We start from the raw sequence: 12,102 nt of genomic DNA on the forward strand, positions 1-12,102 counted from the left end.
ACGACACCATCAAGGATTACTTGGAGTAAATGGGCACCAAATATGCAAGTGCCTCAGTCTGCCACCCGCAAAGCAATGGCCAAGTCGAGGAAGCAAATAAGATGATCCTAACAGCCTTGCAAAGGAAGCTGGAAGAACACAAAGCCTATGGGCTGACCTGGTCCCAAAGGTAATATGGGCAAACAGAACCAATGAGAAATAGTCTATTGGAAAAAGCCCTTTCACCATGGTCTACGACACTGATTAAGTCCCCCAGTGCAAGTGCAAATCCCCAGCCTGATGATACAACACTATAAGCAGCAAGGGAATGAAAAGCGGATGCTGGAAGAGTTGGACTTTTTCCCATAACTGAGGCTAAAAGCAGCTTTCCAGCTGGCGACCCTGATGAGCAGAATGTCTAAAGCTTTCAATAAGAGAGTCAAGCACCGAGAGCTACTACCTGGAGACCTGGTCCTCAGAAGGACAACGACAGTGGGAAGAGGAAACCAACACGGAAAGCTGTCAGCCAATTAGGAAGGCCCCTTCATCATTCATGAGCTAGTGGGACCCGGTGCTTTCCTCCTCTAAAATCAAGAAGGTCAGGTCTTAAGGAATAGTTTCAATGTTGATGTGTTAAAGAAATACTTTGTTTAAAAAGCTAGAAGCTAAGTAGAAATTGGAAAACTTTACATTAATTATGTAAGAACATTGTTTAGTTCATATCATGTTAATTAAGGCATTCAAGCCATTTTAAATCAATGAAATTCGAGCCTCTACGTGAGGATTATATTACATAAAGTTGTTTAAATATGTTATTGTATAGGATAGCTCCCGTTGAACTATCGCCAAGCCCCAAGGGTGCGCACTCACTGCCGAGAAAGCAATTAAGGAGGGCTCATCAGCCCGGTGGAGTTAGCCCGCAGAGCTGACCAGGCTGAACTCTCCATGAAGGAGATGGTACGCCTATAAATAAAGGGTAAAGTACAACGGAAAAGAGGTTAGACAATCAAGTTATTATACTTTCTACATATCTCTAAGTACACTTTCTCTCTCTAAACACTCTTTAACTTAAGCTTCGGAGGGGGGTTCCTCAAGCCACCTTCGAGGGCAGTTTACGTGTGCTGCCTTGTGTAAGTGGTTGACAGGACCCAGCTCACCCAGCAGAACCCTTGGATCCATACCTGGAACAATTGACGCTAGAAGGAGGGGCTAAGATCATCTAACCTGAGGTTCACCAACTGAGCTAGGGACTAGTTAACTAACCACCATGGCCAGAGAAGAAACTGTACCGACACCCATGTCCAAAACTAATGAGACCAACCAAACACCACAAAAAAACCCTCAGTAACCCTCGATCCAAAAGGATCCACCGGAAATCCCAAATCGACCATCTCTCAAAAATCCAACCCCATCGGATTGACATCGGCGGTAGCTAAAGCGGCGTTGAAACCAGTCGATATGGCAGGATCCAGTTGCATTTTCAAATACGGAATGTCGTTAATAGGCGCGAACGATGAGCTCATTGTTTCAGCACCTGTAACCCAGAAACCGCAGCCCGTAAATATGCCAGCCATCCTGCAGAACCTCTCTAAGTGAAGTAAGGAGCAGCTGGCAGCAATGACGGCGGTCCTTACCTATATGGGTAAGGGGCGAATCCGTCACCAACAACGGCAACTGCGGAGCCCGCAGCAAAGAAGTCGGCTTCCTCAGCCTTTACCCCTGAGCAAAAGCAGCTCATTCAGTTGAGGAAGAGGGTATTGGAGTTGGAAGCTCGTAATCTGAATCGAGAATGGAGCGTGGAGGAAATAACTCCGGCTCAGGTTAGCCCAGAGAAGCGGGTCCCCCGCAGCAGGTCGCCAGCCTCAGAGCGGGGACCCAGCCTAGAGAGAGACAAACGAGCGCGAATCCAGGTTGTCCTAGATTGATTCCCCATTTTGCAGGGAGATTCTAGAAGAACCAATGGAGAAGATAAAGATGCCGAGATTCAGATACAAGGGAACCACAACACCCAAAAGCCACATATCATCTTTTCAGAACCACATGTTACTTTATACTATGACGGACTCAGTCTGGTGTACGACGTTCCCGCCGACCCTGGAGGGGCTTGCAGCGGAGTGGTATGGAGCTGTTCCCAAATGTTCCGTATACTCGTATAACAAGGTGAAGAGAATGTTCATGGAGCATTTCATAACGCTGGTAGACCAAACTAAAATGACAACCGAGCTGATGTCATTAGTTTAAGGGAAAGACGAGCCCCTGAGGGAGTTTATCACCAGATTCAACAAAGAGGCAACGACCATCCCAAATATTAGTCAAGAGATAGCACTACTAGCAATGCAGAGTGGCTTACTACCAGGCTCACCATTCAGAGCGTATATGGGGCGTAAGAGCCTCAAAACACTTGTTGAAGTGCTAGGTAAAGAGCACGAGTTCATCAAAGCAGACGAGACTGACAGAGCAATGCTGAGTAGGAAGGCACCAGGTGACTCAGTTAAGCGGGCAGAGGTCTCCTGGGCTGAGAACACACCTAGGGCTGACCAGCCGAGCAGGGCCGAGCATAGTCGGAGAGAAGCGGACAGAGTAGTGGGGGTGAGAAGGTCAGATGTAAAGAGAGGGCCAAGGCTTGGGAGGTTCGACCAATATACCCTACTAACCCACTCAAGGTCTCATATTTTCAGCGTGAATAAAGCTGATGATAAGTGGCAGAGACCCCTAAGGATGGTTAATAGGAAGCGTGATACCAACAAGTGGTGTAACTTCCACAGAGACCATGGCCACACCACTGAGGAATGCACACACTTGAAAGATAACATAGAAGATTTAGTCAGGAGAGGGTACCTGAATCAGTTTAAGCAGCGCGATGACCCTCCAAGTAGGAGGGACGAGGATAGAACAGGCCGCGTTGACCGCAAAGGAGGTCATAGGGGTCCTGCTGGAGACGGAGACAGAGATGTCAAGCTAGAAGGCTGGGTATATGTGATCAGTGGGGGTCTAGTGCATGAAGGAACAGTTAACAGAACGCAGGCTGACCTGAGGGCGATGATACATCAGATAAACGACAATGAGAAGCGTAGATGGCCACCTCTTCCCCCGCATCCACGAGCCAGGTTTGACGAGTATGACAAGAAGGGCATAATTTACCATCACGATGATCCACTGGTAGTAACAATGAGAATTGCAAACTGGGAAGTGGACAGGATATTGATAGATGGAGGCAGCTCAGCCTACATCATATACATCAGCGCGTTTAACGAGCTGAAGTTGGACAAGAAAGATCTGAAGAGGGTGAGTTACGAAGTCACCAGGTTTAATGGATCAGGGCTAACCCCGGAAGGCATAATCGAGCTCTAAGTCCGGGTGGGTGAGAGATTAAGAAGGCGTGATGTTGGAGCAGAATTCCTTGTGATAAACTCTCCTTCACCCTACAATGTGATCATGGGAAAACCACTCATCCACAAGATAAGTGGAGTGGTATCAACCTATCACCTTGCCATGGCCTACACAACTAATGAGGGACGGTCAGCAAAGCTCAGGGGAAGTTAGAAGACAACTCAACAATGTTATATTACTGCCCTAAAGCAGCCCACAAGAACCAGACAGCAGCCTGGCTCAGGGAGAAGGCTTCCTGAGCAGGCTGAGAGTAAGTCAAGGAAAAGGAAGCGTGAAGAATATCACAGGGAAAAGGATAAACAGAAGTTAGCAATGGAAAACTTCGAGTCTTTAAAAGAGGAGATGGCTAGACCACTTCCCAGTGGGGAGCATGTCACAATTGAGCTCATAGAAGGTGACCCCTCGAGAATGGTGAAAATTGGGAAATACATTGATCCAGGAATAGGGGTACACCTCGTAGAGCTGCTGAGGAAGAACAAGGATATTTTCGCATATTCCGCAAATGAGATGCCCGGAATTGACCCTGCAATCATGGTACATAGGCTGAATGTGAAGGAGGATATTAAGCTGGTTAGGCAGAAAAAGAGATGCTTCTCCACGGAGAAAAATCAAGCAATCCAAGAGGAGGTGGAGAAACTCTTGGAGGCAGGATTCATTGAACCTTATGACTACCCAGAGTGGTTAGCCAACGTGGTCATGGTGAAGAAAGCAAATGGCTAGTGGAGAATGTGTGTTGATTTCACAGATCTCAATAAGGCATGCCCAATTGACTGTTACCCGCTGCCACGGATCGATCAACTGGTAGACTCAACCAGCGGGCACGCCTTGCTAAGCTTCATGGACGCCTTCTTAGGGTACCATCAGATCAGCCTGCATGAACCAAACCGGCAGAAAAACCGCATTCATCACCGAAGGGGGAGTGTACAATTACATAGCTATGCCCTTCGGGCTGAGGAATGCTGGGGCAACCTTTCAGAAGACAATGGATAGGGTATTCCTACACCAGAAGGGTAATAATGTTGAAGTATACGTTGAAGACTCAATTGTTAAGAGCGTTACGCAGGCAGGGTATATCATGGATCTGGAAGAAACATTTGCCACCCTGAACAAGTATAAAATTAACTCAACCCGAAGAAATGTGTCTTTGGAGTGAGCTAAGGAAAGTTCTTGGTTTTTTTAATCAGTGAGAGAGGGATAGACGCAAATCAAGAAAAGGTCGAAGCAGTCCTAAGCATGCCTGAGCCTAAGTGAATCAAGGATATCATGCGGTTGACGGGCAGAATGGCCGCGCTGACCAGGTTCATCAGCAAGTCAGCGGATAAGGCTCTGTCGTTCTATCAGCTACTGAAAGGGAACAAAGAATTTAAGTGGGGAGCAAAAGAAAAAGAAGCCTTTGAGGGTATTAAGGAGCATCTGACTAAGCTCCCAACAATGATTAGCCCGAAGTTGAGGGAAAAGTTGAGACCTTACATCTCTGCGTCAATATAGACAATTACAGCCGTTCTGCTGGTGGAAAGACAAAAGCAGCAAGGCCAATATACTTCGTGAGCCATGTACTAACTGAGGCAGAACAAAGGTATCCATTTGTAGAGAAGCTGGCCTTCGCAGTGATAACCACAGAAAGGAAACTAAAACCATATTTTGACGCGCATGTAATACAAATCCTCACAAATCACCCACTGGAAAAAACCGTTACAGAAAATGGATGCATCAGACAGACTCCTAATGTGGGCAATTGAACTTTCTGAGTACAAATTCGAGGTCAAACCTAGGGCAGCCATCAAGGCACAAGCCTTAGAGGACTTCATAGTGGAAGCCTCCTATGAGGAGAAAGAGGATCATATTGGGGTCTGGAAGGTGGAAGTAGATGGATCCTCATCCCAAACAGGAAGTGGAGCAGGAGTCATAATAACATCTCCAGAGGGAAATGTATTCGAATATGCCATAAAGTTCAAGTTCAAAGCATCAAACAACGAACCAGAGTACAAAGCAGCACTGGCAGGCCTGCGTATGAGCATCGCAGCGGGAGCCCGCAAAGTACATCTACAAACTGATTCTCAGCTCGTCGCCAGCTAATTGCAGGGAGCGTAAGAGATTAGAGAAACCGTCATGCTGAAATATGTAACTAATATAAAGGAGCTGGCAGCTCAGCTAGTCCACTTTCAGATAGACTTAGTTCCCAGAGCAAGAAATTCCTAGGCTGACGCTTTATCTAAGTTAGCCAGTTCCACATTACAGAGCCTCACAAGGAGAGTGATAGTTGAAGTCCTAGAGGAAAGAAGTATTACCGAAAAGGAGCAGGTAAACTGCATTGGACAGCATAGGGCTTGGTTTTCAGACGTTCTGGTGTACAAAGTTCAAGGCTCGCTGCCCGATGACGAAGTACAAGCTAAGAAGGTGAAGAAGGACGCCAATTGGTATGTGGTGATGAATGGGGAGCTTAACAAGAAAGGCTTCTCAAAACCACTGCTGAGGTGCATCCTAGAGTGGGAGCAGGAAGGCATTATGGAAGAAGCTCACTCGGGAATATGCGCTAACCACATTGGTGGAAAGGCATTAGGAGTAGAAGTCCTGAGAAGGGGGGCATACTTGCCAACTCTCACGCAAGACGCGCTAGCATATGTAAAAAAATGTGACAATTGTCAAAAGTATTCATCAGTTATAAACCAACCAGCAAACGATCTAACTTCAATCCTTATCCCGTTCTTGTTTGCTCAGTGGGGAATGGACATATTGGGACCTTTCACCACTGGGTCAGCGGGAAGGAAGTATCTCATCGTGGAAGTAGATTTCTTTACAAAATGGATAGAAGCTGAACCCACTAAGTACATAAAGGCAGTCCAAGTAAGGACATTCATCTGGAAAAAAATCATCACAAGATTCGGTGTGCCATAGTGCATAGTCTTTGATCATGGATGTCAGTTCGACTGTGACACCATCAGGGACTACCTGAAGGACATGGGCACCAAGTATGCAAGTGCCTCAGTCTGCCATTTGCAGAGTTATGGCCAGGTAGAAGCAGCAAACAAGCTGATCATAACAGCCTTGCATAGGAAGATGGAGGAATACAAAGGCCTATGGACAGACCTAGTCCCAGAGGTCCTGTAGGCAAACATAACCACTGAGAAGGAGTCCACTGGTAAAAGCCCTTTCACCTTGACCTATGGGGCTGATGCAGTCGTCCTAGTGGAAGTGCAAATTCCCAGCCTGAGGATACAACACTATGAGAAACAAGGAAACGAAAAGTGCATGCTGGAAAAGCTAGATTTCCTGCCAGAAGTAAGGCTAAAAGCAGCTCTCAAGCTGGAAGCCCAGAAGAGCAGGATTTCAAAAGCTTTCAACAAGAGGGTCAAGCATAGAGAGCTCCTCCCCGGAGATTTAGTCCTTAGAAGGACAGCAGCAGTGGGAAGAGGAAATCAGCATGGAAAGTTGTCAGCGAACTGGGAAGGCCCTTTCATCATTCACGAGCAGGTTGGACCAGGAGCATTCCTCTTTGCAGATCAAGAAGTTCAGGTCTTAAGAATTAGTTTCAATGCTGATGTGTTAAAGAAATATTTTGTTTAAATAGCATGAAAAAACAAATATAGTTGTTTCAAGTTTAATAAACCTTCAGTCAGTTCATGTTATGTTAATCAAGGCGTTTGAGCCATTTTTATTCTATGAAATACAAGCCTCTGCGTGAGGAGTATGTTACGTAAATCTGTTTAATATGTTATGCCCCAGCATCACATGCTAACATGCAGAAGTCAAACAAAAATAATTATAAAGTGTTAGACGCAAGAAACACTCTAGCACAAAGTGGCAAAGTACCGTTAAAACGACAAGTTAAAGCATCTCTCCCTAAAACCTCACCTCACCTGCTCAAAGCAAAACAGGGCACCACCTCAGGGACGCCTGAGGGGGAGGCTTGGCACGTTCAGCTTGAGTAGGAGTGTAAAGGGAAAACGAAGAAGATGAGCTACGTGGGCAACACTAAGGTTCTCTTAGTCCCACTTAGCCCACCCCTTTGAGGGGGAGAGGAAAGGAGGAGACATACAATAAGCCCTTACGAAAAGAAGTAAGCAGGCACAAAATGACAAGTCGCAGCATAAACAAGCTGAACGACATAAACAAGTCACTGGATAAACAAGCTGAACGACAGAAATAATTCACAGCAAAACAAGCTGAATGACATAAAGGGAGCAGGTTAAAAAGCTGATTGACACAAATAAGTCCCAACAGGGCAGATTAAATAACGACCAATCGAATAAACTAATCAGCATGCAAACCAGTCTCGACAAAAACTAAGTAGAGTACATAGTGCACAAGCGTCCAAAGCAAACAGGACAGGAAGAGAAAAGCTCACCAGAGCTCCTGCTAAGCACAGGAGGGAGAAGGAGAGCAAAAGAGCCCTCAGCAACCAAATCAGGAAATCAGTGAAGCCCAACCTACGAGGTTTCACCGAATACAACAAAGAGACTGTGTGCTAAGGTCTAGGTACTGCTACACCTTGGCCAAGCAGCAATTCCGGAAAAATACGCAAACTATGAAATAATCAGCAACAGAACCCTTGAAGCATTCAGCAAGATCAATCATCATAGTTACGAAGCTGAACCCCTGCCCACCAAGGCAGAGTAAACATCCAGCAAGTTAATTACAACACATGCAACACTAAGCCCTCGTCCACCAAGACAAGGAAACACTCAGCGAATATAGTTGAAAAAATATAAGGTTAAGTCAAGCTGGACAGGTCCAGCAACAAAAGATAAAATGTTCAGCAGAAACACAGAGAAATATAATCTTTGGCGGCTATACACCCCAAAGATAGCAACAAAAACTACTTGGTTACTACAGATCTAGGAGAGGGGAACTCAGAAGAATCACTGGAGTAGGAGGGTGACAGCCGCCATAACCTTTACTAGTCACCAACCAAAGAATCCAATCCAATAGCCGCAGCAACATCAGGACAAAGAGGAACCTCCAAGTTTAGAACAACGTGGTCAGGAACCTTGCAGCTAATAACACGAGGATGATTAGCGAGGAAATCAAATGCACCAGCCAATCCCACAACCTCCACCTTAGTCCAAAAAGCGTTGAAACGAGCCTGCTGCTCCTCACCCTCACCATATAAGCTGCTTACGCACCGAGCTGCAGCCTCCCATCCACCATCATGGCGATCAGCCAGCAACTTAGCAAAAGCAGGGGAGAGCACGAAGGCTTTGAGTGCCTCCTTCCTGGCAGCTTCCAGCTCAACAGTGTGCGCAGCTCACAAATCTGCAACCTCTGCCTCCAACGTTTGCACCTTGGCTTAAGAGGTCTTCAGTTGCTCCTCGCAGCTCTTCAACTTGGTCTGAGTGAGCTGAAATTCTCCCAACTGGAGCTGCAGGGCGTCCGCCCTCTCCTTCAGTGGAGTCACCTCACCGGCTATAGCATCCCTCTCAGCCTGAGCTTGCTGAACCACCAAATTCTTCTGAGAGAGAGTTATGCCCTAATTATGATACTCCTTCTCCACTGACAACAGAGAATTGGTTAAATCTCCTATAGACATAAAAAGATGCAAGAAATGCAGAGGGAAAGAGGAGTGAGACAAAGAAAAAGTTAACTAAAAGTAAAAGTAAAACAAGACAGTAACAACAAATCAAGCAGAGAAGAAAAGAAAAGCTAAAATGAAAAAGAGAAAGACCAAAAGCAGAAACTAACCTTTTGCAGGTCATGGTAGGCCGTAGTAGCTGGGAGGCTGACTGAGCTATGCGTAAAAACAAACTAGAAACTTTATTAAAAAGAAAATAAGAGAATAAAAGGGAAAATAAGGGAAAATAAACACGAAAATGACTTTAAAACTACTCCCTAAGAGTGACATAAATGTCACTCATTAACCCTTCACGCGTTTTATTCCCCGTACCCTAAATATTTCCCGTGTCACACAGCTATCCACCATGTAAAGGGAACTTGTCCCGTCTGACGGTGCAGGCACTGTGTCACGATGCCCTCTGTCGTGTCGCGGTGCAGTTATTTAGGTTTTTTATCTTTCTAGGATTCCGTGTGTTCACTCAGCACATTCTTTCTATAAATACCCCCTCATTTCTGATCACGGGGTATCAATTAATTCACTATTTTTCTCTCCTCTATGCTCTAGCCTAAACACTAGCCTACCCTGCTTCTTTCCAAATTCCCTCTTCAAGAACTCCAAGGAGTCCATACTTTACTCGTGGTTATTTAATTCAAGTGATCACAAATATTTCAGAATTATATGTTGCATTAATATTCAACCAATTCAGCATAATAATAGTTTGGAGCAAATTGAATCTTTGTTTGCATGCCTTTGAGATCTCATGAATCACTTTTCACTATACGAATCGAGTAGAGGCTAATACAGGCGAATGTGACTCCATGACTCACTTCGTACCATCATCCGCGATCCTCCTTTTGCGGTTCCAAACCATATGGAGTTAGTAATCTCATGGATTATGAATGGGGTGTAACCTTTATAGGTCAATCGTTGCTGCCTATCGTTGTCCCTTAATCGTGATTGCCTTTTTATGATCCGTGAACGGTTTACAAGTTCCTTAAAAACTTGTTGGCGGCTTCCTACTTTCCTTGTCTCTAATCGTATATGTTAATTCCCACTTCCTATGAGTTCCAAGCATAATCAAAACATCCTTTAACATAGGCGCACTTCGAGCGACGCCTACAATTTGTAAACTCCACAGGGGAGGATTCTTGGTCATTTAATTTATATGATTGGATGAGACTTGAAAGATTCTTGAAAATATTCCTGTGATTAATTTGGCATTTTTTGCATAAGCATAGACGTTTTATTGTCGTATTTAGGTTTGTCCCATAGGAAAAATTGAATAACTTGATTGCATACGAAGGAAAACAGGGCACCAGTTAGATTTTTTGACTGTCGTGCCACGGCAGAATCAGCCGTGTCACGGTGCATTTCACCGTCTGACGGTGGGTAGCACCGTGGCACGGTACTATCTGCCGTTTCAAGACAGTCCTATAATCAGTCCAGTGGTTTGTTTTCTCTTCTCACAGTCAACTTCCTTCGATTTTTCTGTAAAAACGTATGTGTTCTACATGTGTCTTAGCCCCGGGGGGTTTAAGCTCTATCAACTCAAAAACGCTCATGGAAATAAGGGTTCATCCGAGTTGTTAAATCCACCCAAACCATGGAGTCGAGTTCGATTTCATCACGAACTCGCGGAGCCGCCCGTTTGCATACACCCTTAAGGGAGGCTGCCTTGCTAACGCGTCCAAACTCTTAACCATGGTACCTTTTTGACACCCAAAGATTGACCAATAGTTGAACAAAGATCTTGACCTTAGGTTGCGAACTCTTTTTACATCATCGTGAATAAATGATACATGGTTTATTTGGTGCTAACCCTCATGTGTTTGCTCTTTTTATTTAACCCATGACCGAGGGTTTTTATTTCCACATAGTAATTAGTACCGACTAAATATTGTTTTAAATCTGGAAATTACGCAAATTTAAGCCTAGAATTGCGCACCGTGTTACGGCAGGTCTGCCGCGCCAAGGTGTGCAATGCCGTGACACGGTGCTTTGCCCCGTATGACGATGCACCATACCGTGTCACGATAGTAAGCACCGTGACACGGTGCCTAGGAGGTTTGTCCAGGCAGTTTTTTTTTTGTCTTTGTGCATGCTTATGTGGTTCGTATGTCTTCTTTGGTGTCCTGTTTAGCTGTACGGTCATAACACGTGTCCATAACCTTCAGTTAATCACTCACATGTCGTGTTCACACACTATACCGTTAGTCATGCACCATTTCATGACCGTACTTTAGGGTAATCTTATGTAGTCTTTTTTGTGTCGTTTTTTTTTCAGAGTAAGTCGGATGGTATCCTCCCATATACTTTTTTTTTAAAAAAATTAATAAATAAAGTAAATTTCAAAACAAATTTTTTTAAAAAAGAACAGGATGGGTTAAGGTTAAGTTTGGTCATTAAAGGTGTGTTTGTTTCGGTGTCACATCACTTGGTCAAGAAGCAGGGGTAGATTGTTATGGTTCGAGTCAATACTTCAACAACCTCTTATACCAAAGAGGCGTACAAGGAAACCACCACAATCATCTCCACAAGATCCATCTCCAGTCTACTTTCAACCAATGGCTACTAAGGAAGATATCGAGAACATCAAATAGACCATTGAGATGTTGTCCACCATGTGTGGGGAATAATTTCAAGCTTTATTCACACTAGCTTGAACCCCACTGTGATCATACACTAAAGTACAGTGGCGTCCAAAAGGGAAGAAGATAGAGCAAAAGAGTCGCCAACAAGTTTTTTTTGGAACTTGTAAACCATTCATAGGATGAAGGTTACACCCCTTAACGATCCAAGAGATCGTCAACTCCATAAGGTCTAGAACCAAATAAGGGTTCGGGGATGATGGTACTAATCCAACCTAAAAGAGATTGAACCTGCCCTAATAATAGGCCTCTACTTTATTCTGATTGTATTCATGTGCGCTTTCTGATTAACACGCAATCATTAGGTTTAACCCTAAACCTGTTTATCTATGTTGGTTGAATTTAATGCACAAACAAAACTATTATTAACGATCACTTGAATTATAATTAAATTAACCCTAATAAGATTATTAATTATCTTATTAAGCGTGATTACAAGTACAAATTCCCTTTAAACATGCAATAAAGTTGATAAAGCAATAACAATAAATAATTGTAATCAAGCAACATAATAATAATAATAATAATCATGAA

The 12,102-nt window shown here is 44.3% G+C and overlaps 1 protein-coding gene across 1 annotated transcript; it reads left to right on the forward strand.

The window, feature by feature from the left end:
• The first annotated feature begins 5,070 nt into the window (after nucleotides 1–5,070).
• LOC145557566 (uncharacterized) lies at nucleotides 5,071–6,933 on the forward strand. The gene is made up of 4 exons (XM_081618741.1): nucleotides 5,071–5,406; nucleotides 5,608–6,213; nucleotides 6,292–6,381; nucleotides 6,478–6,933. Exons 1-4 carry the CDS (start codon nucleotides 5,071–5,073, stop codon nucleotides 6,931–6,933), a joined length of 1,488 nt encoding a protein of 495 aa, XP_081474867.1.
• The last annotated feature ends 5,169 nt before the right edge of the window (nucleotides 6,934–12,102 follow it).

The sequence above is a fragment of the Chenopodium album genome, chromosome 9 (assembly GCF_948465745.1).
Source record: "Chenopodium album chromosome 9, dcCheAlbu1.1, whole genome shotgun sequence".
In the NCBI taxonomy this organism is placed as follows: domain Eukaryota; kingdom Viridiplantae; phylum Streptophyta; class Magnoliopsida; order Caryophyllales; family Amaranthaceae; genus Chenopodium; species Chenopodium album.